This window comes from Sciurus carolinensis, chromosome 4, assembly GCF_902686445.1.
Source record: "Sciurus carolinensis chromosome 4, mSciCar1.2, whole genome shotgun sequence".
Taxonomy (NCBI): Eukaryota; Metazoa; Chordata; class Mammalia; order Rodentia; family Sciuridae; genus Sciurus; species Sciurus carolinensis.
The window spans coordinates 116,017,234-116,044,830 of NC_062216.1; the positions used below are offsets into that span (position 1 = coordinate 116,017,234).

The following is a 27,597-nucleotide window of genomic DNA, read 5'->3' on the forward strand; positions in this document are numbered from 1 at the left end:
ACCCCAGGGGCCCAAAACAGTTGCTCCTGCCTCTGAACTTCTCTTGGGGCTGAGAGGATTGGCTCCTCCTACAGCTGCTGAGTGTCACTGACGTGGGCTGTGTCCAGCACAGAACTCAGTGGGCTTTAAGGATGTGACTGTGGACTTCACCCAGGAGGAGTGGACTTTGCTGGATCCTTCCCAGAAGAACCTCCACAGAGATGTGACACAGGAAGTTCTCAGAAACCTGGTTTCTATAGGAGACAAATGGGAGGATCAGAACACAAATCCCAGAAGCGATCTAAGGTACATGGTATCTCACTCTGCAAACAAACCAAATGAGGATGAGGAGTGTGGAGGAAGCCATATGAACTTAAAACAGAACAGGAAATCCTTCATTCCTTTCACAAGTGTTCATAAATGAATCATATGGATGTGTGATATGTGGAAGAGAGCTCAGTTGTTCCAGGTGTTTCCAAAAATATCGAAGATTTCATACTGCAGAGATGGCTTACAGATGTAAACAATGTGGAAAAGCCTTCACTCTTTCCTCTTCCCTTCGAAAACATAAATAAACTCATACTGGAGAGAGGTCCTATGAATGTAAATAATGTGGAAAAGCCTTCATTCTTTTTCTCTTCATCAATATAAACAAATTCATACTGGAGAGAAGCCCTAAGCATGTAAGCAATGTGGGAAGCCTTCACTATGTCTGCTGATCTCCACAGAGATGGAAGAACTCATACGAGAAAGAAGCTGAATGTAAACAATGTCAGAAAGCCTTCACTTGTCACAGTGACATTTTAAAACATCAAGTAACTCATACTGGAAAGAATCCTTATTAATGAAGATAATGTGAAATGTCTTCCACTTGAGGGATTCTGTTTTAATCCTAAAAGTAGTTGTATGGAGAAAATCCCAGTAAATGCAAAAAACTTGACAAATCATCTAATATTCTCAGTCACCTTCAATGACATGAAAGTACTCAGAAAAGTTGTTGAGTATGTGTGTGTGGATGGATGGATGGATGGATAGATAGACAGAAGATAGATATTCACTCAAGTGTTATCTGTTGCCTTCAAAGCATTTCACTTACCCAGAAAAACAAACCCCCCTGAATGTGTAATGTTTAATTTTCCTTTCTATGCATGAAAGTACTCATAATAGAGAAAAGGCTTGTGAATTTGAGAAATGTGGGAAAGCCTTCAATTTTCCTAGTTCATTTGAAAAACAAATATATATATATATATATATATATATAATGTACAAATATTCACACAGGTAAAAAGCTTATGCAAGTAATAAATCTTGGTAAAGGCAAAAAAAACTATATGGACACTTCATCTCACTCCAATCAGACTGGCAATTATCAAGAACATTGGTGAGGATGTGGGGAAGAGGGTACACTCACACTGTTGGTGGGACTGCAAATTAGTGCAAGCACTCTGGAGATTCCTCAAAAAACTAGGAATAGCCAGAAACAGGCACACACACCAGTAAACCCGGCAGCTCTCAGGAGGCTGAGGGAGGAGGATTGCAAGCTCAAAGTCAACTACAGCAACTTAGTAGGGACCTAAGCAACTTAGCAAGACCTTGTCTCAAAATAAAAAAAGGACTGCAGATGTGACTCAGTGGTTAAGTACTTGTGAGTTCAACTCATGGTCAAAAAAAAAAAAAATTAGGAATGGAACCACCATATGACCCCATCGAATTTTTAAAATCAGCATCCTAAAGCGAAAGAGCGACATCAATATTTATAGTAGTACAATTCACAATTGTCAAGATATGGAAACAACCTAGGTGCCCTTCAAAGAAAATGTGGAATATATACACAGTGGAGTGTTACTCAGCAATAAAGAAGAATGACATACTGGCATTTGTGAGTTAATGGACTGAACTGGAGACTATCATGCTAAGTGAAATAAGGCACTCTACAAAGGTCACAGGTCCAATGTTCTCTCTGTGGGAGCTGACTCAAAATAAGTGGGTGGGGGAGTAAGAGAGAAAGAAAGAAAAAAGAGGTAAGAGGGAATTTCATCAAAATACAGGAAAGAGTAGTAGAGTACATGAAGGGGACTGAGGAGGAGGAGGAAGGGACAGGAAAAGGGAAGAACCTCGGAGTTAATCTCACAGAACTTCCACATGTGTGTTCATGGGTGTGGCATGGTGGGTCTCACCATCAGGTGTTTCCACAGGACATTAATTCGTAAAAGAAGAGGTAAGCTCTAAATGGACTGAAGAGAAGATCTGTGGAGTGGAGGGAGGGGAACAGGGGGCAGGGGAAGTGCTGGCGACTGAATGGGGCGTTGCGCTCCATACTATTGAGATAATGTCAGGGTGTATCCTGGTGTCCTAGGTAACTAAAAAGAATAATTTTTTTTAAAAATGGAAGCCTCCATCTGAGAGGAAAGAGAAGGCTGTAAGCAGGGACCATTTTGCTGATTTGGAACTAAAGCAGTTTCTGAACAATGACTGTGTTTGAGAAACAACAGAAAGACATGCATCATAAAGTCCAGAGAAAGAAGAGAAATTTAGGAAGGCGCTGTTGGATCAAGGCAGAAGTTAAGAAGATAATGGAAGAGAAAAACCAACAACATTGTGTGGGCACGGAAGGTACTCAAAATTATTTTTAATATGCAATCGATGTTTTAAAAATTTGTCAAAAAGCATAAAAGCAAATCTAGTTTGGTACGCACTTTACAATTAGAATTTGAAATTCTTCTAATTCTAATTAGAATAGACTCTTGACCAAATCACTTTGCAAGCTTCAGTTTCTATCCTCAGCATGTCATTAATCCACATTGTCTCACTGTAAGCTTGAGCTAACAGCCTTAATCCCTCTGGCTCTGGGTGAGGATGGAAATCAGCACACCATGGATTCCAAGTTTAGACTCTAGGGTCCAGGGCACTTGGTCTGAACTCTGGCTCCACAATTTAGTAACTGTGAGATTTGAAGCAATTTGCCTGCTTCAACAAACTTCAGTTTCTTTATCTACAAAATGCAGACAGTAATAGTACCTACCTCAATGGGTTATTATTGGAATCAAATCAAATAATGATAAGGTTTGGCATACGGTTAGATTTCAATTAATGCTAGTTCTTATTTGTCATTATGATGGTTATAAACAAAATAATGTACACTAAAATGCTCTTTAGTTTATTAGATGCTAAAAATGCTCTTTACTGCTTTCTGTTTTCAAGACTTAGAAGGAGACTGATCTTTGGCCCAAGAAGAGTCACCTGACACTTTTGAAAAGGAGCATGAGAAGCCAGAGAAATTTTGCTTATTATTAATACAATGCATGGGGGTTATCTCTGAAAAATGTCTTTGAGAAAGAATTGAGAATTTACGATTTATGAAGAATGTCAAATAAAAGAAAAATACAATTGAACATAAATTTAAGTAAAATTATATCATAATAGTTATATAGTCAGAAAATTCTTCCTCATCATTATAATACAAATAGTTACACAAATTCTCAAAGCACTATGTGAATAGCCCCCATTCATTCAAGTTCTTCATTAAAAACTCTTAAATGATGTTTGCAACAATTTGTATTTGTATTGGTTCTTTTTACTTACACATGACAGTAGAATACATTTTGATATAATTATATGAGCATGGAATGTATGTTATTCTTTTTTTTTCCCAGCTCCAAACATTCAGTTTATTACAAGCAAAGTAATGACTGGCAATATGAAAATGTGGGCATTTAAGCAAGCTACCAAGAAAATATTTTATTTTTATGGGAAAAAAATAGCTTTAAAGAAAGTCTCTGGAAAATTTTTGGCAAAAGTTTTTAAATAGTACTGTATTTTGCAATACAGAAAACATGAGGCTGTAAATAATTACAAGGGGGAATGATATAAAAAATGAAATAAAATTTCCAAACTCGTAGTTAAGAACAATTTACCTTCTTCCAATTGCTAAGGGGGCATATTTAAAATGTAAATAAAATAAGTAAAAAGAAATGTACCTTTTAAGACTAAAGAAATTAGCAAAGGATGTTAATTTTTCAAGTTATCATGTTAAAAAAAAATGATGGAATCAGACAGATAATTGAAAAATGTCTTACTTATTATCAAGATGTCTTCATCCCCAAAAGGTCATTAATGGACATTAATGGAGAAGTACTCTGTTCTAGATAAATACTTTTACACAATGCTCCCGAAGTCCCTACTGGAGTCCTATCGACTTGAGCCAGGTTCTGGTACATCAGGAGGTCAGGGTGGAGCTCCAGGTGGTGGAACAGGTGCGTGGGTCGCAGGAACAGCTGTTTACTCCCAGGGTCCCTGTTCACCGGTCACTTGATCACCATTGCAGGGTTGCTCTGCAGACTCCCCTGTGCAGGACAGGCCACCAAGGAGTCCGGTCTGGTCAGCTTTAGCCTTCTGCCAGTTTTACGGCAAAACACACTCTCAAATTCCTTTTTAAGAGAGTCCCCATATCTTTCCTGAATGTACTTCAGGAATGCCGTGGTCCACTGAAGGTTCGTTGCCTTACCCGTCTCCGCATTGCAGAAGGGAACTAAAAGATGCAGCTCATCACAGCAAATGCGGATTCCGCGCCTCCTGTCTCCGCACCATCGGGTTATGCCTCTCCCGATACTGAGACCTTCCTCCCTGGGGCCCGCTCTGGGTCTGCTCCCCCAGGGTTGCCTGCGAGGATCTGAGGACTGCCAGACACCCTGTGCAGCAGTGGAGCCTTTGCCCACATTCTGAATCTCTCCAAGGGCTCGTCGTTTTGCACTTGTGTCCAACTGACGATTTCCACTCCGATTCCTCTTATTTATGGCTTGTTTACGCAGCGCTTCTTCTCCCACTTTAATCCAGACCTGCTCCGGCAAAGCTTTATTTCTGCTACTTAAAGTCTGTTTTGTGGACTCAATTGCCTGTTGATAACAGAAGGAAAACGCTGTGGGCAGTCCAACGGCCTGGGGCTTGGCAGCTTCCAATGTAGAACCCGAGTTGCTAGAACTTTGTTGAGCCGCTGGGCTCGGGGAGGGGGCTCGGGGCCGCGCGGCGCTGGCGGCGGCTCGGCGGAGCTGCTAGTGAAGAGGTCCTCCAGGCGGACGCGCGCCGTAGGCTTGACCCGGGCCTCGGACGCGCCCTCGGGCCCCGCGGCGCCCACGCCCTCCTTGGCCGCGCCGTCGGCCCGCGCCCGCGCCCCTTCAGCACCGCCAGGCATCTGCTCCGCGGCGCCCGCCTCGCCCAGCAGCATTATGTGCAGCTCCTGGAAGTCGTCGTGGCCCAGGCAGGGCGCGTCGGCCGCCAGCAGCGGGCAGAGCACCGGGTACACGGGCGGCGCCGGGGCCGGCGCGCCCGCCGCGCCCTCGCCCGCGCCCTGGCCCGAGGCGCCGAGCGGAGGCGCGCCTCGAGCTCGCCACCTGCGGCCTCCACGTGCGAGTGGAGGATGTGCTGCAGCTGCGTGTACTCCACCTCCGTCATCTCCACCAGGCTCAGGTCCGTGGTCGTGAAGCTCAGCCCCAAGAAAAATACGGAACGCTTCACGAATTTGCGTGTCATCCTTGCCGCAGGGACCATGCTAATCTTCTCTGTTTCGTTCCGATTTTAGTATATGTGCTGTCCAGTCGAACACGAATGTATGTCATTCTAAGTAGGACCCCAGGCTTGTGATGTACAGGATGTTGAGATTCACTGTGGTGGACTCATGCATGTACTAGGAAAGTTATGTCAGTCTCATTCCACTGTCATTCCCTTTCCTACCGCCCTGCCCTTCCCTTCATTCCCCTTTGTTGAATCCACTGAACTTTTTTTTTTTTAATTTTTATGGTTCTTTTAGTAATATATGACAGTAGAATCCATTTTTATATAAATGTAGAGCATGGAATATATCTTGTTCTATTTGGGACCCCATTCTTATGGATGTACATATGGTGTGATTTACTATGCTGTATTCATATAAGTACATAGTAAAATTATTTCAGATTCATTCCACTATCTTTCCTATTCCCGCTCCCTTCCCTTACTTTCCACTGAACTTCTATCCACATCCCCAAATCTGTCCCCATTGAGGTTAGCTTCCACTTATCAGAGAGAACATTCAACTTTTGGTTTGGGGGGATTTTACTTATTCCATGTAGTGCAGTAGTCTCCAGATCCATCAATTTCCCAGAAAATTTCAAAAAGTCATTTTTAATTATGGCTGGGTAATTCTCCAATGTGTATCAATACCTCATTTTCTTAATCCAGTCATCTTTTGAAGAAAACCTAGGTTGACTCCACAGCATACATATTGTAAATTGTGTGCTGCTATAAACATTGATGTCGTTGCATCACTGTAGTATGCTGATCTTAAATCCTTTGAATATATACCTAGGAGTGGGTTAACAGGGTCAAATGGTGGTTCTTTTTGAAGAATCTCCACTTTCCAGAGTGATTGCACCAACTTGCAGTCTACCATCAATGTATGAGTGTGCCTTTTTCCCCACATCCTTGACAACTTTTATTGTTACTTGTGGTCTTGATAATTGCCATTCTGGCTTTAGTGAGATGAAATTTCAAGGTACTATTGATTGACATTTGTCTAAGTGCTAAAAATGTTGAACATTTTTTCATATATTTGTTGACCATTTGTATTTCCTCCTCCAAGAAATATCTGTTTAGTTCCTTTGTCCATTTATTGATTGGGTTGTTTGGTTTTTCAGTGTTAAGTTTTCTAGGTTCTTTGTATATCCTGGAAATTAACACACTATCTGAGATGCAGGTGGCAAAGATTTACTTCCATTCTGTAGAGTGTCTCTTCATGTTCTTGCTTGTGTCATTGCTGTGAAGAACCTTTTTAGGTTGATACCATCCCATTTATTTATTATTTTTTATTTTTCTTCTTGTACTTTAGGATTCAGGTAGTCAGTTCTTGAGATGACATATTGGGATGTAGGGCCTTCATTTTCTTATACTAGGTGCAGGGTCTCTGGGCTAATTTCCAGGTCTTTGATCCATATTTCGTTGAGTTTTCCGCAGGATGAGAGATACAGGTTGAATTTTATTCTACTACATATAGATTTCCAATTATTCCAGCACCATTTGTTGAAGAAGCTATCTTTTCTCCAATGTATATATTTGGCACTTTCGTGTAGTATGAGATAACTGTGTTTATGCGGGTTAGGGGTTTGCAACTTTTGAATACAGTTACATTTTTCTAATCACAGCAAAATTACATAGCTATTAATAAACCTCAGTGAGAGCCGGAATCCAATTGAACATATATCATCTGTTCCTCTACTTGAAACCATATAGGAAAGAACTCAGGCCTGAGGGAAAGCAATAACCAGCAGCAAATAGAAAGACTGATGATATCATTTATGATGATGTATAAATTCAAAACCTCAAATGGAAGTTGGGGGATCTTTAGGTACCACAGTGTTAATGGTACAGCTGATTCCCTCTTGAAATCTCAGCTTTTTTAACTCTTTCTTCTTCCACTTACAGCAAGAGAGTGATAGAAAGAACTCATCACTGCCAAATTAGCAAATATAATGAAAGAGCAAAAAAGAGAGGTATGTTCAAAGAGAAAATAAAAACAGAAAATGGAGAAATTACCTTAAGCATTGGTTTAGAAGGTAGGCTAAGAAAGTACATGAAAATCCTAAAATGGAGCCATGGAGAAAAATCTACCAACATGAGAATTTAAGAAAACTGTTCCTGTGAAAAGCCAGTCCCTAGCCAGTAGAATATCATGATCGATTCACGTCAACATAAATAACAAACTTCAACTGATTCAACATGAAAACTTAGCCTCTCCTCAGGGTACCAGAGCCCTCCTGTCCTTCACTGGCTTCATTGCTTTGTTCCTTCACAGGCAACAAAGGTGAAACATGAAAAACCAAACCCTTCTGACAGAATTCATTCTGCTGGGACTAACAGGCACCTTGGAGGTACAAGTTGTAATGTTTAACATTTCTCTCCTCACCTGCATATTAGCATCAGTGGAAATCTGACAATGTCATCTTCACCCTATTGAACTCCCACCTCCAGAATCCCATGCATTTCTTTTCCCACACTCTCTCTTTTTTGGAAATTTCCTTTCCATCCACTTTTACCCCAAGGCTGCTATTCAGCATCTCAACTGGGATTAAGCTTTGCTGGTGCTTCACTCAGTATTTCTTTCCCATTTTGAAGGGGGACACTGAGTTTTACCTTCTGCCTGCCACATCTGAAAACTACTATGAGACGAACCTGCACAGGAAGGTTAGGTGATTTCCTGAAGGTCACACACATAATAAGTAGGTGAGCTAAGAGCCTAATAATAACAACTGCTCCAAACGGCCTAAGAATGAAATGAAAAAAGCAATGGATGCTGCTAAAACTCTGCCCCACTCAGGTAAGATGCTCAAGAACCTCCTCATGTTTCATTCTTCACTATTGTCATATTCATTGCTTCAGTTCCCACAAGGTTTTGACCCTCTTAGTGATGCTCAGTGCCAGCTTCCTCTTGGGACTGTTTGGAACATCTTCCCAAGCTACCATTTCAAAGTTAATTGCCAATATTATATTTTTTACAGGTGGCTAATTAACATTTCTGGACCTAGGTCCCAGGGCAATAATTTATCCCCCAATGTCTCTGCTGATTAAACTACATGAAATGTGCATCACTGAAACTGGTATAAAATTGTAATGAAATCCATTACCAATCTTCAGACAAAAAAGAGAAAATGAGGCATCAAAGAGTCAGAAGTTCCCCAATCTTGTGTGATTTTAATAAGCCACCCTCTTAAGGAATTACAGGAAGAGTTCTGATTTGAATCAATGGAGGAAGAGCAGATCAAGCAATTGGTTAAATGCAAGAAGAGCTAGAAATGACTTCTTTTCTAACTAGGGTCCAAGAAACCTGCCTGAATGCTTTGTGAGCAAACAGGGCATCCATTAGGATTAGGAAGAAAATGTGATATTTCATTCCACCTTTTCATGCACATCTGATTTCTCAGGCTGATGCTCATAATCTCCAGAGATAAAAATCCCTCATCATCTTTCCTGTGTCAAAAAGTGAGTATGTATACAGATTATTGATTTTATCCTTCCATGGTTATGAATTATATGATCCATCTGAATTAAAATTCTCCTACTATGATTTTTTTGTTCTAGAAAACTCACTTAGGCTTGCTTATAAATTTTTAAATGATCAAGTAAGCCTGAAGTAAATGGGAAAGAGTCTTTCATTCTTCTTGTGCAGTGTGATTTCAAAATAACTATGCCTGACCATTGGGTATTCTTCCAGACTTTGGTTTGTGCACACACAGATAAAAATCACAATACAATTAATGGGCTGCAACCTCTTTCATATTATCACCATAGAAATTTCCCATATTCTTCTGCAATAGAAATGATCATAATTTATTTACTCATTTACCTATTGATGAAATTGTTATTGCTTACAAAGTTTGACTGTTAAACAATGATGAAATTTTTATCTCTGAACAATTATCTCTGTGGATTTGTGCTGGAATTTCTATACAATATGAATGTGAATGTTTGAATAATAAAGCAGAAATGTGCTCCAAAAACCAAAGGCTAGGGGGCTGGGGTTGTAAATCAGTGGAAGAGAACTTGCCTAGCATGTGTGAGGCACTGGGTTTGATCCTTAGCACCACATAAAAATAAGTAAATAAAATAAGGTTATTGTGTCTACCTACAACTAAAAAAAAAAAAAAAAAAAAATTTAAAGCCAAAGACTGGTGAACAGATAGTGCTTCAGAAGCCCAAAACTCCCAGTTACTGGCTGGCATGGCCATGATAGAACAAAGACATGGAGGGACCTCCTTTGTTCCAGAGAAGCACCCAGTTTAGAAGGCACCCTAAGGGTCTTTGGTTTCAAGGATTCTGGAAGATCACAACTCAAGACAAGTGCCCATAGGATCCTTGACCATAGCAGGTTCTTCTGTGGAAGGAACCCTTATCAGCCCTTAAGGCCAGCTCCTCCCTAATTTCCTATAACAGAGTGATAACTATGTCCTTCACCCTGAAAAACAGAAAGGAGATCCAGGTCACATGAACATTTCTTTCTATGTATTCAGTGTAGTTCGGTTGCCCAGGCTGGACTGAGCTAGCAGTAGTCCTGCTTCAACCCCCAAGTCTCAGGGATTATATTCGTGAAACAAAGGACCCATAATGTTTAAGGCAGTTATTTAAAAAACACATCTTAGAATCGTCAAATAGCTGCTGTAGTTCTTCCATTATTTTAAAAAATTTTAAAAATGGATTCATACATAGTTCAATATTTTGAAGCTTTCTTGGACTCTACTCCCAGGCACAAAAACTAGCACAAATGAAAAGAGTGGTTTATACTGCCATTAATGGATTGGGAATTCTAATCAGAGAAAAAGGGTTGAACAGACATACAGAATGTACGAGAGGGCTCTGATAAAGCAAATCACCAGGCATTAAGACTGGTAAAGGACAACACATTCCTGATACAATCACAGGAGAATGTTTCTATGGTGATGAGAGCATAGCAAAGCCAAGTGAGAAGTAAGGGGTCATAATTAAAAGTTAAATGATACATTCAGGAGACCCAGGTGGACATTGCTCTAAACCTAGAAGATAGATTCACACATAGGCTCCAGGAAAAAAATTTTAAGTAGATTTTAAGAAGGGTCAGACTGAGAATAAGAGACATTCTCTTTGGGTCAGATTAGACAAAGGAATTTCCTATGAACAAGTTTCCAGGGAAATCTAAATCTCTGCTCAATATTTCTCAGCTCTGCTCTGCTTCTAATCACTAGTTTTTCTCCTTCTCAGCTTCACAGGCACTAGAAGTTAACAATGAAAAACCACTCTGTGACTGAATTCATCCTACTGGGACTAACAGATATCCCAGAGCTTCAGATTATCCTTTTCATATTCCTCCTCCTCACATACATGTTCAGCATCATTGGGAATCTGATCATCATCATCCTCACACTGCTGGACTCCCACCTACAGACTCCCATGTATTTCTTCCTCCGGAATTTCTCCTTCCTGGAAATTTCCTTTACCTCCATTTTCACGCCTAGGCTGCTATTCAGCATTTCAACTGGGATTAAGACTATCAGCTCTGCTGGTTGCTTCACTCAGTATTTCTTTGCCATTTTCTTTGGGGCCACTGAGTTTTACCTTCTGACTGCCATGTCCTATGACCGCTATGTGGCCATCTGCAAACCCCTGCATTATACCACCATCATGAACAGCAGGGTCTGCATCCAGCTAGTACTCTGCTCATGGCTGTGTGGCTTCCTGATCATCTTGTTCCCAATCATCTTGACCAGTCAGCTAGAATTCTGTGGGTCCAATGTGCTGAATCACTATCACTGTGACTATGGACCCCTCATAGAAATTTCTTGCTCAGACACAAGTCTACTGGAACTGTTAGACTTTTTCTTAGCTGTTCTGACACTGTTTGTCACCCTGGTGCTGGTGATCCTCTCCTACACAAACATCATCAGGACCATTCTGAGGATCCCCTCCGCTCAGCAGAGGAAAAAGGCCTTTTCCACATGTTCTTCCCACATGATAGTCATCTCCCTCTCTTATGGAAGCTGCATCTTCATGTACATAAAGCCTTCAGTGAAAGAAGGAGTTGCCTTCAATAAGGGAGTAGCTGTGCTCAATAATTCAGTTGCCCCTTTACTGAACCCATTCATTTACACTCTGAGGAATAAACAGGTAAAACAAGCCTTCAAGGAAATGGCCAGAAAAATTGTACATATTTATTCATTTGAATAAAAGAGGAAAATAATAATGTTAGACTGTGTACACAAAATAACTGACTGAAAACTATTTTGCCCATCATGAATCTGATGATCAGCTGAATGATCAAGTCTGTCTTCCCACAAGGAGGTCTTGAGCTCATCAATAATTATCAGAGCTGGGTGTGGAGCTCAGTGGTAATAACTTCACTAGGATGTCTAGAACTGAAAAAGTAATAGTAATTGTTTTATTATCAAAATTTGTAAATACATTGTGTCAGAAATGATTGGCTACTTCTCAAAAGAGATTACTCATAACCTATGCTAAAAATTAATCCACCAGAATACCTTTTCTAAGGTTCCAAACAACTTTTTTTCTGAAGTTTCTCCCTTTGATGACTCTAAAGATGGCCTTGTTCTGCCATCTCCTACAGAAAGTATTTCCTATGGTACAGTATTAGGTGTCATGAGTATCCTTAAGGACATTTCTGGCTGTCTTTATTTGAAATAAGAATGAAAGGTGTTAAGTGGAATCATCTTGACTCCATTGAAAAGGAGGCCCAGAAAAGAGAAATCTTAGGCAATGTTGACAATGATAAAAATCCACTAAGACTGGAGTATGAAAAAGCTGTGCCTGTTGTTTATAGGATACATTTACAGATGATTCTGAGAAAATTAGGGGAATATTAAGGATGCCACACCATAGTCTATTAACCCTCTCCACAGCTCCCTGTATTGAAGGTTCCCTGGTGCCCCTCTGACCTTACCAGTCATTGTGGGAATGGTAGACTCCTGTCTTCTATGCTTAGTGGAGACACCTGACAGCTAACACTTCAGACCTCATTATTCCCAGCTCTGTGACCACTTCTCCCACCATCACCCTTCGTGCCTTAGAGCCACCATTGAACCTTAGTGCCCCTCTCACAATCCTAGTCCTCATGTCCCTGGAGAATGTAGGGCCTCCCCTTGAACAAATATTTGAAGAGTCTTATGATCTTACATTTTCATTCATTCCTTTGTCATCTTTCAGGCTAACCAGGTGTTCACACATCAATGATTGTTGGACACTGCTTCTCCCAGGCTCTACGAGACACCCTAGCCATGAACTGAGGCCCTTGCCCAGATGTTAAATCCCACATATTGAGAAAGTCTCCCATGTCCATACATTCAAGCTCAGCCAGTTTTACGTGCCTGACCCCTAAGCAATGCCTACACATTTAACTACAGCCAGGACAAGTTGTCTGGTGATTACAATTCTTTCACCTACACTACATGAGGTTTCACCCTAATATATCAGCCTAGCATCTAGCAAAGGAGGCGGGAACAGCTCCTGAGGGAAGCCTCTGCTCTCTTGCATAGGATAAACCTCTGAAACCCCTTCCAGCTATCCCTTACTAAGGAAGAGTGAGTCAGATCTCAATTCAAATTGTTCATAGGGGCTAAAAATGTGAAAATATTCAGACACCCATCCAGATGTCCCTTTCCCGTAGCTCCAATCCCAGGTTTCCCCCATCGGGGTCCTGAGCTTTATAACACACCTACCCTGCTAAGAATTCACAGATTTCTGGGGCTCAATGACCATAACCAGTAGATCAACATGCCACTCAACTCCATCTGTCCTTACACTACAGGAGATAAATCCCTCCATTGAAAGTTATAGCAAAGTCCCTCCGGCTCTCACAATTAGCTACTTACTAGTCCTTAGACTCCCAAATCCCTCTTCAGGGCATCGATAAAACTTAGCAGCAAATATTCATCTACACTTCATAGTCTTTTATTCCCTTGTATTTTTCATCATTACTCCTACCACTTCATTCTCCCCGACCCACTGAGTCATTTGTCTCAAAAAACAACCATGAAATCTTTACCAACTGAGTCACCATATTGCACACACGATAATACCAACTCATCGTTAAGGGATTTTTAAATACTTTGGTCACTGAAATTATTCATAGCAACATCAAGAACTAAATTAAGCTTAATTCCTGACTACATAGACTTAATCCACCAAAAATCAACATCACAAGAGATAATGTATGCCCTTTTCCTGGTATAAATACTATTTAGCTCACTCGAAATTATACACTTCTATCCAACATGAAATAAAATATTACACCACACACAAACAAATCAAAAGGAAACAACTCATCAGCAAACATAAAGCACTAAATACAACTCCACTCAGGACAGATATTCGAATCGTCATACAGGAACTATAAAATGATTGTGATGACTATGATAAGTGATCTAGTGCTGGGCTGGGGTAGTTTCTCAGTGGTAAAGCACTTGCCTAGCGTGTGTGAGGCACTGGGTTAGACCCTCAGCACCACGTAAATATAAGTAAATAAAATAAAGGTATTGTGTCCATCTACGACTAAAAATATTTTTAAAAAAAACATCTAGTGAACAGGGTAGACATCATGCATGAACACTTTGGAATTTCATCAGAAAGAAATTATTTTTTAGAGAGTAATGGGATGATAGAACTAAAATAAACAGTAATAAAATTAATGTCTGTAAAGTCTCACCAGTCTACTATGGGAACAGAACAATGAAACAAAATTAGATCCAAATTAAATTGAAATATGAAAAAGAGAAGGGGCAAAAAAGCAGCCCACTCCAGAGTAATAGGACACTATCGAACATGCAAAATATATGCAATCTGAGTTCCAGAAGAAGAGAGCAAGAATGAGGGGGCGCTGGGGTTGCAGCTCAGTGGTAGAGTGCTTGCCTAGCATGTGTGAAGTCCTGGGTTTGATCCTCAGCACCACATAAAATAAAATAAAGCTATTGTGCCACCTACAACTAAAATATATATTTTTAAAAATGAGAATACAAAGCATATTTTCTGAGCAGAAACATAGATGCCAAAAATGTTCCCTACCTGGAGGCACTAGAAGAGAATCAATCCCCTTGTTCTTTTCAACTTCAAGTGCAGCGTACCTAACATTCCTTGAACTGTAGCCCCTTCATCCAACCTCAATGCCCGAAACAGCATCTTCAAATCTCTCTCTGACTTCATCATCACACTACCTTCACTGTGAGCAAATATCCCATTGCCTCCCTCTTAAAGGGACACTTGTGGTTACATTTAGGACCCATCTGGATAAATCCAAGACAACCTCTCAAGATCCTTAACTTTCTTCATTAACAAAGTCCCTTTCACCATATAAATTAAAATTAATAGGTTCCACAGATTAGGATGTTTATAACTTTAGGGACCACTATTTAGTCTACCATGAGTACTGATCACATTAAGCCACTAAATTGCATAGGGGTGGATAGAAAATGTAGTCCCTCCTAAGGTGCATTTCCCATAAATAACTCTTCACTATGGAAGTAGCAGCAGGACAGTTAGTTGTCTCTTCCATGTTCCTCCATAAGGTTGTCATAAAAATTAATGGAGACAATATGTATAAAATGCTTAGCATAGTGCCTGCGACATAGTAAATCCTTGATATATTGTATCAATATTTTTAGACACATACTCAATCATAAATTTACATATTTATTGATACATCTAATTTATTTTTTTTCCTTTCTGCTTCCCAGTCACGCATCTTGTGCACCCCTAGGACTTGCTCACATTTATTCAGATAGTACCAACCTGATGTATAGAAACCTTGGCTCTCAAGTGATTCTAGGCATCTTTAGGGAAGGCTAATCTGCTTATTTCATTCCTCACAAGGTTTAGTACCAGGTTTGTCCCATGCTATCCAGGACACTTTATTATGTGTGGATTATGTTTTTAAGAATGCAAAAATAAATTTGTCCTCTGTTAAAAAAAATGAGGAGAAAAAATATTTGAAGTGAAACAGACCATTTTCCAATCATAACAATAATTTCAGACCCCAAAACCCAGAAAACCCAAAGCAGGGTAGCAGGATCAATACCACATGTACACACTTGCTCAGATACATATAATCAAACTGATGAAAATCAGGAATAAAAAATGTATCTTAAAGTCATTCAAAGAAACTGCATACAAAGGAACAAATACAATAATTGTAGCATATTTCTCAAAAGAAATTACAGAAGCCAAAAGACAATGGACTAGCAGCTTTTAAATACTATTAGGGGGAGTCTTTTAACCCAGAATTCTACACCCAGTGAAAACATCTTTCAAAATTAAGGTAACAAAGCTTTAATCTCTAGGATATACAGAGAACTCAAAAAATGAACATCAAAAAAAATAAATAACCCAATCAATAAATGGGCAAAGGAACTGAACAGAAGAAATATGCATGGTCAAGAAATATATGAAAAAATGTTCAACATCTCTAGCAATTAGAGAAATGCAAATTTCTCTGAGCTGGGCACAGTGACACATGTCCTATAATCCCAGCGGCTTGGGAAGCTGAGGCAGGAGGATCCTGAGTTCAAAGCCAGCCCCAGCAATGGCAAGGCACCAAGCTACTCAGTGAGACCCTGTCTCTAAATAAAATACAAAATAGGACTGGGGATGTGACTCAGTGGTTGAGTGCCCCTGAGTTAAATCCCTGGTGCAAAAAAAAAAAAAAAAAACGAAAAAAAAACCTGCACTGAGATTCCATCTCACTCCATTCAGAATGGTAATTATCAAGAATACAAGTAACAATAAATGTTGGTGAGGATGTGGGGGGAAAGGCACACTCATATTCTGCTGGTGGGACTTCAAATTGGTGCAACCACTCTGGAAAGAAGTATGGAGATTCCTTAGAAAACTTGGAATGGAACCACCATTTGACCCAATTATCCCACCCCTCAGCTTATACCCAAAGGATCTAAAATCAGCATACTATGGTGATGCAGCCACATCAATGTTATAGCAGCTCAATTCACAATAGCCAAGCTATGGAATCAACCTAGGTGCCCTTAAACAGATGAATGGATAAAGAAATGGTGGTTTATATACAGAATGGAATATTACTAGACCATAAAGAAGAATGAAATTATGGCATCTGCCAGTAAATAGATGGAACTGGAGTATATCATGATCAGTGAAATAAGCCAGTCCCAAAAAACCAAAGGCCAAATATTCTCTCTGATATATGGATGCTAACCCATAACAAGAGAGGGTAGAGAAGGGACAAATAGAAGTTCAGTGGATTAGACAAAGGGGAATGAAGGGAAGGGAATAGGAAAGACTATAGAATGAACCAGACATAACTTTCCTATGCTTATATATGAATACACGACCAGTGTAACTCCACATCATGTACAACCACAAGAATGGGATTCAAATTAGAATAGGTTGCAATATCCATCTACTGTCATGTATATCTAAAAACAACAAATTTAAAAATCAAAGTTAAATAAATAGTTTGGAAGCAAACAAAAACTGAGGGGAAACATCTTATCAAAAAATCTATGTGAAGAACCACAAGATGGCAGACTAGAGAAAAGCTGTATTTCTTGTCACTCAATGATCCAGGATTCAAGCATCCTGAATACTACTTCTCATTCAACCACTGAGCTAGATCCCCAGCCCTTTTATTTTATTTTGAGAGAGTGTCTTGCTAAGTTGCTGAGGCTGACTTTGAACTTGCAATTCTCCTGCCTCAATCTCCCAAATTGCTGGGATTACAAGCATGAAGCACCACACCCAGCAAGATTCATCCATGTCTTTGTATGTATTAACAGTTGTTGAGTTTTTTCCCAAAATTATTTCTAAATAGTGTTCCACTATATGGCTACATTACAGTTTGTATATTCATTCACCAGATGAAGGACATTTGGTTTGTTTCCAGTGTGTAGCGATTATAAGTAAAGCTGATCTACATATCTGCATAAAGGTGTTTGTGTAAACATTAGCTTTGCCTTTTGAGGAGATGTGAGACTTCTGGGTCACCTGACACATCCAGTTTACCTTTATAAGAAATTGTCAAACGGCTTCTGATTTTCAAAGTGACTGAATCATGTGTAATATATGTTCCAGTCATTTTTGCATCCTTCCAGCAACCGATTTTTTTCGGTCACTCTAATAAATGTGGTATTATTTTTTTAAAAAAAAAAGGACTCTACACTACCAGATATTTTAAAGGAAATTCTTCAAGTAGAACAAACATAACAGAAATTTGAATCCGCACACAGAAGATTGCTAGGATTGGTAAAAATGAAAGTGACTATAAACGACATTATCTCATTTTTAATCACTTTTGAAAGACATTGAATTATAAAACAAAAATATTCTCCTACAGTGAGGAGTTAATAGCATGTAAAATAATATATATAGTAACACTAGTACAAAACCAGTAGGGAAAAATGGAAAAACGGGGTTGTAAAATTCATACACAACATGTGAAGTAGTATAACATTATTTAACATTATTTAAAGCACATTGTTTTATAATATTAAAAATAATATTGTACCATAATCTTATATTTAGAAAATCTAAAGACCATCAAAGTACTATCAGGATTAATAAACAAATTTGATAACATTGCAAGATTAAAAAATCAACATACAAAAACCAATTACATTTCTAGCCACAAACATTAAATACCTGAAAGAAAACCTAGGAAAGCAATCCCATTTACAATATAAGTGTGTAGAATTGAAATTATTAGTGTATAGAAATATAATTGACTTTTGTATGTCGATAAAAATAAATAAAATACTTAGAAGTACATTTAACTGAGGAGGAGAAACATCGATACACTGAAAACTTCAAGAAATTGATGAAAGACATTGAAAAAGACACAAATAAAGAGAAAGTTATTCTGTGTTCTTTGATAGGAAGAACTAACCACGTTAAAATGTTCATACTACCTAAAGATTCAATACGGTATCTATTCATATTCAAATGATATTTTTCACATAAATAGAAAAAAATAATCCTAAAATTTATATGGGACCAAAAAAGACCTCAAATTGCCAAAACAAGGTGAAGCAAGAACAGGGCTGGGATATTGCTCCATACACGAGCACTTGCCTGGAATGCACGCAGCCCTGGATACACAGCCAGCACCTCAAGAGGAGGAGAAGCGGGAGACAACCGGCGAGCATCTGCTTCCTGATTTCAAACTACATACAAAGCCTTCATAATCAAAAGAGTTTGTACTGGAATAGCTACATTAGGCAAATGGAACAGAACAGAGCTTAGAAATAAACCCACACATACACAGTCAAGTAATCCTCCACGAGGGTCCCAAGAATGCACAATGGGGAAAGGATAGTCTCTTTAACACATGGTTCCGGAAACCATATATTCATATGCAAAAAAAAAAAAAAAAGGAAATTGGATTCTAATCTTATACCATACACAAAAATCAGCACAAAAATGGATTCAAGATTTAAACATTAGACCTAAAAACATAAAACTCTTAGAAAAAGCATGAGAAATATCTCCATGACATTGATCTTGGCATTGAGTTTTTTGATATGACATCAAGAGCACAAGCAACCAAAGCACCAACAAACAAGTAAGACTACAGCAAACTAAAAAGTTTCTGCAGAGCAAAGGAAACAATTAAAAACTGATAAATTGAGCTGGTTGCAGGTGCACAAACCTAGAATCCCAGCGGCTTGGGAGGCTGAGGCAGGAGGATCACAAGTTCAAAGCCAGCCTCAGCAACTTAGCAAGGTCTTAAACAATTTAGCAAGACCTGGCCTCAAAATAAAAAATATAAAAAGGGCTGGAGATGTGGCTTAGTGGTTGAGTGCCCCAGGGTTCAATCCCAGTAGCAAAAAAAAAAAAAAAAAGTAAGTCAGCCTGCGAAATCAGAAAAAATATTTCCACACCATATACCCAATAAAGGGTTAATAGCCAAATGTATAAGGAATTCATTCAACTCAATAACAAAACACAACAACCAAAAACCCACTATTGATGGAATGTTAATGTGTACAGCCATTATCAGCATTTCTATTATGGAGAACATATGGAGACTCCTCAAAAAACTGAAAATTGAATTACAACATGTTCTAGCAACCTCACTTCAGGCATAAACACAAAGGAAAATGAAATCAGGATGTCAAAGAGGTATCTGCACTCGCCTGTTAATTGCAGTATTATTCACAATAGCCAACGTTTGAAATCAATCTATCAGTGGATGTACCGGTAAAGAAAATGACATATGTGTGACCAATAGAAATCTTACCTTAAAAAAAATAAAGGAAATTCTGTTGCTTCTCACAACCTGGGTGAAGCTGGAGGACATTTTGCTAAGTGAAATAAATGAGACAAATACTGAATGTTCTCACTTACACATGGGATCTAAAAATGTCAAACTCACAGGAGGCAAGAGGAGAACAGTGGGAAAGGTTGGGGGAGACAGGTGCAGATGAGAAAGGGGAGTGGGGAGACGTTCATCAGAGGATGTAAGGTTTCAGTCAGGAGTAATGTCATCCAGATCTGCTACACAGTTTTGTATGTATATAATATGTACATAATAATAATAATGTACTGTATATTTCAAATATGCTTTTTAAAAAGTAGATTTTAAATGTCCTCACCACGAAAAAAGCAGATGATATGATATTGTATACTAATCAACTGAAATAATCAGTCTATAATGTGTATACCTACCAAAATATTGCCAAATACTCCATAAATTGGTGCTATTACTATTTGTCAATTATGATTAAGGTTATATAAAAAATAAGTTTAAATTTTTTAAATAAATGTTGATCACCTACTACACACAGAGATCCTGTGCTGTTATTATATAGAGAACCATAAGATTAAGGCAACATGCTTTACTAGTGAGTCTAGTTGGCATCATTTTTTCTTTCCTAATTGCACACAAAAGAATACCGCAGGTCACATTTGATCATGCCTTAGATTTTATGAAACATAGAATAACTAAAAGCTCTCATATCTCCCTCCCATACCCAATGGAGCAGAGAGCACACCCCATTATATGGGTGCCACCCACATTTGAAAACCAGTAACAGGGGCAATGGTGTACCTGGACAATTGGTCTCAAACAAAAAAGGGTGGGAGAAAAGCACTCATTAGAATTCAATAGTCTCCTCAGGGAAAAATCCTCCTACTCAGTGAAATAATAAGTCTGAAAGCCTCAGTCTGAGAACCTCAGATCATGGCAAGAAATCATTCAAGTGACTTCAAGTTATTTTTCAGAGTCTCACCATGGCCTTAGGCCAATAGTTAATTTTTCTGATATTTACCTTCCTCATCCAAAAAATAAAAACAAATGGAAGCAATAAGTCTTATGGTGTTTCTTTTTTTTTTTTTTTTTGGTCTGGGGAGGTACCCAGGATTGAACTCAGGTGCACTTGACCCCTGAGCCACATCCCCAGCCCTATTTTGCTTTTTATTTAGAGACAGGGTCTCACTGAGTTGCTTAGCACCTCACTTTTGCTGAGGCTGGCTTTGAACTCACAATCCTCCTGCCTCAGTCTCCTGAGCCACTGGGATTACCAGAGTGTGCCACTGTGACCGGCTCTGGTGTTCCTTTTCTATAGATAACTATGGTATATCTGACCCCAGGAGCTATATGAAAGGGATCTGAGCACAGAAGAGAGAACATTCCTGTCTTCAGGTGATTTACTGTCCAGATACGAAGGTCAGGCAGGGTTGGTGGGATGGTTGGGCTTTGCAGGCAGTTTTTAATGAGCCTAAGTATAAACAAATGGCAAGGTAAGTGAAAATGGCTTCTTATTCCAAAATTACATGTTACAAGTGTGATTGACACTTTAGCGGGTAGGAATTTTTGCTGTGAATACAGATCTGAGAAGACCAGCGCCTCCACTGAGGAAAGGGCGAGGTTGGTGCAGAGATGCCCAGAGGCCAAGCCGTCTTTGGGCTGGTTGGTTAGTCGAAATAGTGCCAAGGTACAAACTGTGCCCTATGGTGTCCACGAGGAGGCCGTTAACTTAGCCCAGGGCTTACAAGAAAGGCTTCAGAGTGGAAGCCAAACCTTAAAGGATGAATAAGTTTTCTGCTTCTCAAGGGGGCTGGGGAGAGCGGTTGAGAATTCTTTGAAGACTTTCTCAGAGGAAAAAAAGAAAAGCAGGAGAAGAAATCAGAGAGAGAGAAAAGTCACTGACATTCAGCAATTCCTTAAACGTTTCGAAAGTGACTTTTCCAGTCAGACAAAAGCCTCCAGAAGCTTCTGCTGTGCTTCCTGAATCCCTGGGTAGACAGCTGAGAGTTAAAGGGATTATGGGCATCAGGAGGAAATTTCCCTTCCTCATCCTCATTGCAGGTGGTCACATTTGCCCAGGTTTGCACGTTTTGGAATAGGACCCGAGGTCTCCAATGGCCGACCAGACCCTGGTGATTGAGTTCTTCCTGCAAGGCCTGACAGACACTGAAGAGCTTCAGGGGACAGTTTCCCTGCTCCTACTCCTTGCCTACCTCATGACTGACTCTGGGAACCTAATCAGCATCACTCTGAGCTTGCTGGACACCCAGCTGCAGACCCTCATGTATTTCCTCACCCAGAATCTGTCCTGCTGAGAAATTTGGCTCCCAACTGTCATCACGCCCAAGATGCTGCTCAACAGGGACCAAGACCATCAGCTTTTCTGGCTGCATCACCCAGAACTTTTTCCACATCTTCCTGGGGGCCACAGAACTCTTTCTCCTCACAGACATAGTCCACGGCCAGTATGTTGCCACCTGCAAGCCCCTCCATTACCCCATGCACGCGCTCATCCTCACCTGCTGGCCAGCAGGGCTCTTCCTCATCATCGAGCCTGTCATCCTGACCAGTCAGCCTCCATTCTATGACACCCCCATCAACCACTTCTTCTGTGACTACATGCCTCTCCTGGAGGTGGTCTGCAGGGGGCCAGAGTACTGGAGGTGATGGGTTTTACCCTGACCTCGATGGCGCTGCTCAGCACCTTGGTGCTCCATCGCCCTGTCTCATGTACAGATCAGAAGCACTGTCCTCAAGCTCCCATCTGTACAGGAGAGGAACAAGGCTTTCTCCACCTGTTCCTCCCCCATTGTTGTGGTCACCATGTGCTATGTCAAACCCTCTCCAGGCAAGCGGGAGTGACCTCAAGAAAGGAGTGTCTTTAATTAATACAATTACCACCCCCCCCCATTCAACCCCTTCATCTACACTCTAAGGAATCAGCAAGTTAAACAGGTAGTAAAAGACCTAGTCAGAAAAATAGCATGGTTCCAAAATAAATAAGAGCCCCCCAAGGCACCTTCTATGGAAACATGGGTACCCTCCCCAGAGTTAATCCACATGTAACCAGGCCAAGAGGCAGGATGCAGGAGCTTAGTCCTCCTCAACCACCAGGCAAGGTGCAGGCTCCCCACAGACCATGAGACAGATGTCCTGCTGTCAAATGAGGTGCCTGCTGTCTTGTCTCAGCCTTAGGTTTGCTCCTGTCTTGAGTGGTCTGTCTGTCAAAGAAATGAGAAAGGGTTTGCCTGTGTTTCCAGGTACCCTCACCTAGGCGTTAGGCACAGCTGAGGCTCGTGGTCATGCTGCCATCATTTCCATTACCTGTAATGGTTGTAGAATGATTTACAGCTTCTAAAGCACTTCTTCATCACTAATCTCATTCGTCTTAACAATAATCCAGTTAAGTAGATGGAAAAGTTATTATTCACATTTTCCTAAAGAAATTGACACTCAGTTTAAGTGAGTTACCAAAGATCACACAGGAAACCAGGATTCAAACCCAGAACTTCTGGATCTAAATGCATTCCTAAGGATATGGAAAACATGGCCCTATTAATCATTTATTGCTGCATATAAAGTACTCCCAAAACTTAGTAACTTTAAATGCAAACATTTATTATCTCATAGTTCTATGGATTAACAAATTGGGTTCAGTATAACTGGACACCTCTGGTTCAAGGTCTCTCTTGAGTGTGCAGTCAAGCTATCAATTGGCGCCACAGTCTCGTTTGAAAACTCACATGGAATTCACTTCTGAGTTTCCTCCAGTGGCTTTTGGCAGGCTCAAGTTCCTCAGTGGCTGTCACCATCATGGGCCACTCCATAGACAGCTCACAACATGGCAGCTGGCTTTCCTCAGAGCAAACAAATGAAAACAATGCCCAATACAGAACTCTTTTTTATAACCTAATGTTAAAAGTGACATCATGCTTGGCACATGCCTGTAACCCCAGTGACTTAGGAGGCTGAGGCAGGAGTATCTCAAGTTTCCAGCCAGCCTCAGCAACTTAGGGAGAACCTAAGCAACTTAGCAAGACCCTGTTTCAAAATAAAAAATAAAAATAATGAAGGATGTATCTCAGTGATATTGAGTTTCTGGGTTTGTTTTAGTCAGCTTATTCACTGCATGACTGAAAGATCTGACAACAACAACGTTAGAACATTTATTTGAGGAAACATTTATTTGAGGGCTCACAGTTTCAGAGGTCTTGGTCCATGGACAGTTGGCTCCATTCCCTGGGGCTCCAGATGAGACAGAACATCATGGCAGAAGAGTGTGGCAGAGGGAAGCAGCACACATGGTGATCAGGAAGCAGAGAGAGACTCCTCTTGCCAGATACAAAATATATACTCCAAAGCCATGCCCCCAATGACCCACCTCCTCCAGTCACACTGTACCTGCCCTCAGTTACCACTCGGTCCCATCAAGCGATTGATTCACTGATTGAGCTAAGACTCTTATAACCCAATTACTTCTCCACTAAACCTTCTTGCATTGTCTCACACATGAGCATCCAACCACAACAGGGTTCAATCTCCAGTACCAAAAAAATGTGACATCATATCACTTTTGTCATGATATATTTGTTAGAAGTAGTACTCTGGGGATTGGCCACGTACCTCACTTCAGACAACATGACACCAACAGTTACAAGGCAAGCAGAGCATGAAAATCTTAGTGCCCTTGAAGCTCTCCCAATGACCAGCTAAACAAGCCTGGACTAGCCTAATGGATGATAGAAGACATGTGGCCTAATTGCCCTCATCATCACGACTCAGGATAATCTCAGTCATGCACTCCAATACGGAACTACCCAGCTTACCAGCAGCCACTGGGGACGATGTGAGCTCATCAAAGACCAACGGAAGACCACCAAAATGAGTCCAGTCCAAATTTTACAACCCACAGAACCATGAACCAAGTAAATGTCATGTAAGCTACTAAGTGCTGGGATGGGTTATTACTCACCAAAAAATAACCAGGACACAAACAAAAAGTGAACATATGTATGGGTACATGCTGTATCCTGCTAAGGATTCCAGATGAAGAAGCTGTGATCAGAGAATGTTTTGCCACATGAGTAGAAGTTGGTTCCATCCAACCAGGGAAGAGAACCTGGTCTCCTCTCATCTATGGTCATAGGCAACAAGAAATCACCAACAAATAGACTCTAAACAGAAACATCCTGAAAAATTTTTTTACTTTTCTTCTGAAATAGTCTATACTCTCCTCATCTGGCCTCTGAAATGAGACTCAGATGGGAAGATTGACCTGGCAAATTTTGAAAGTCTTGTCCCAAGAAACCCAACTTCAGTGCATTTTCCTATGTGAAATTAGGTTTTAAAGCCTCCTAGAAAGTTCAGAAGCCACTTGTGGCCCAAAGTCCCCACACTCTCATCAGCAGAAGCTCTGAACTACCCTTCTCCAAGGACTCTGCCCCTGAGAATACAGCTATTGGATGGAAGTGATACTCTACAAGGTACCCCAAGCTGCCCAGTCCAGGCATGTCTTTCTTAGAAGATATAGAAAACAGGCAGGAGGATGTACTGATCTGCTCCCTTCACAACCTGAATCAGTCTCGTTGGAAGTTTTGCCTTCCTTCCCCCAAACCCAGTAAGACACACAATTTATGATCCAGGTTTAAAAAAACAAATGTCTCATATGCCAGCAATGTACAGCCTCACCTTAAGCACTAGCAGACTGCATTGGTAGCTAGCCAAATTCATTCCATCTTCCATTTCAACATCATTATGATATGAAATTTCCTTACATAGGAACTGTGGAATGAAGGATAGGGGCTGTGAACCTAGGACACTTTTAACACAGGTACACAAAGAAGAGACCAAGTTCTCAAGGCATGGAGCCAATAGTCCACGGATAACATAGGTATGTGGCACCCTCTAGTGGTGTGTTCTGTTCTTGCAATGCCACGCAGCAAGTTTAAAAGAACTTAAATTCTGCAAGAGAATCACTGCATCCAAGGAATGGCTTAAGCAAATACCTCCTGCTACAGGAGTTTTCATTTTAAATTTTTCTTATTGGTGAATTACAAGTATACATAATAGTTGGATTCATTGTTACATATTTGCAAGTGCACAGAATATAATTTGGTTAATTTTGTTCCCCAGTACCTCCTTTCTTTTTATTTTTTAGAAACTGTCAAACACTCAAGGAGAGTACTCACAGATTAAGGAACTTTGGTTAGAAGCGGTTGTCAAATAGGACTTAAGGACATTCAATAAAAAGTAAAAGATCAAACAAAAGAAGCAAAGAAAATTGCCATGGGACTGGGGGTGTAGTTTAGCACTAGTAGAGTCGTGGGTATGAACCCAGAACCAAAAAATGTCATAATTTTCTATACATCTCTTGCCACATCATACCTCAAGCATGAAAAACAGTCATCTGCAGTTTTCTTTTCTTCTTTGTAATAATATGTGCAAAAGTGTCCTATGAGACTGAGGATGATCGTGGAGCTCAGAACTACTCTACCTTGTAATTCCATTTAAATGTCTGTAAAGTAATCTCTGTTCTTATCCTAGACAGCCAACACCTTCTTGGGGAGTGTGGAGAAGAAGAAGGAAGGGAAGCGGGGAGTGAAGGAAGAAGCAAAGGGTAAGAAAAACAGAAGAGGGAAAGAAGGGAGGGAGGGAGGGGCGGAACTGGAAAGAAAGGAGGGACTCTGTGATCTTAAAACTGCTATTTACAAAATAGATTTTAAGATATTCAAAGGATGATTTCTCAGAAATTGCCTTACACTTGAAAATATCCTTGGAAGCACAAAACTTAAATGCATTATTGAGAGATGAGACTTTGTTTGTAAAGGCACAAAAAAAAAGAAGCTTCTATTTAAAACAAAATGAACAGATGGATGTGATCTGGCCAGATATTGGATGCTTGGGACAAATATGATGAGCAAAAATATATGTCGATTTTAGAGTTTCTGAAACCACCCCTGGTTTCCAGATATGGGGAACTGAATGACCTTGAAACTGCACAGTGGTGTTAAAATCCTGCAGCAGCAGCAGAACTTGAGTCATGGCTTGATGGGGATTCACTACCACCTTCTCTGTCTTGTCTTTTTATAATTTTTAGCATAAAAATTTTAAGGCATAGACATAAAATGGATTGTGTTCAAATCAGTAGCCTTTTTTTGGTCTCAGGTTTGACATCATTACTAAATAAAAAGAGAAAATTCTCTTTGGAGCAGACACACCCTGCCAGGGCCTTGGTGGGCTAAAATCATCACAGATCAAAGTCGGTCATTTTAAAGACTATAGGTCAACGATCAGTGGCCATTAAACATTGTTTTTTTAGTTTAGTAATAGAGGAAAGTTTCAGGCCTTTAAAAGAAACTTGGCTGGAGGTTGCTGCTATTCTACTCAGTATAACTAGAAATCATGGTTGGAAACAGTAAAATCTACATACATTTTTGCCATCAGTTTGTCCCAAGCATCCAATCTATCTGCTACATCACGTCCATATGTTCAAACTTTAAAAAGAAATTTCAAAAAATTTTGCACCATTATAAATAGTTTTGCTTCAATACAGTACTTTGAAATTTAGGCTTAGAAGGCTATTTCCAAGTAGAAAGTAATTTCTAAGAACTCCTCCTCTGAACACCTTAAGATCTATTTTTATGCAGCAGTCTCAAAATTAGAATCTCTCTCTCTTTTCCCCACCCCCAAGAGAACTTTCCAACAGTTTCTAAACTGAAAGGGTACAAAAAAGACTCTTGGTCTCTGATAAAATGCATCTTAAGGTGTTTAAAGTAAAGCGTTAGAAATATCCCTAAGTGTGCACCATTCACAGCTGGAGTTTATATAAGAAAACTGTATGCTTA

At 40.0% G+C, this 27,597-nt stretch overlaps 1 protein-coding gene, 1 non-coding gene and 1 pseudogene across 2 annotated transcripts; 1 reads left to right on the forward strand and 2 right to left on the reverse strand.

Moving 5' to 3' along the window:
* Positions 1-4,122: 4,122 nt before the first annotated feature.
* LOC124982918 (transcription factor-like 5 protein) lies at positions 4,123-5,460 on the reverse strand (annotated as a pseudogene).
* A 10-nt stretch (positions 5,461-5,470) lies between these two features.
* On the reverse strand, positions 5,471-5,578 carry LOC124984179 (U6 spliceosomal RNA). Its single transcript, XR_007108633.1, has one exon. It is a non-coding gene; the product is annotated as a U6 spliceosomal RNA (small nuclear RNA).
* Positions 5,579-10,761: 5,183 nt separating this feature from the next.
* LOC124983365 (olfactory receptor 6C4-like) lies at positions 10,762-11,700 on the forward strand. Its single transcript, XM_047550590.1, has one exon. It carries the CDS (start codon positions 10,762-10,764, stop codon positions 11,698-11,700), a length of 939 nt encoding a protein of 312 aa, XP_047406546.1.
* Positions 11,701-27,597: the final 15,897 nt, after the last annotated feature.

Coding starts and splice junctions, on each gene's coding strand:
- LOC124983365 (XM_047550590.1), top strand. CDS start 10,762: ATGAAAAACCACTCTGTGACTGAATTCATCCTACTGGGACTAACAGAT.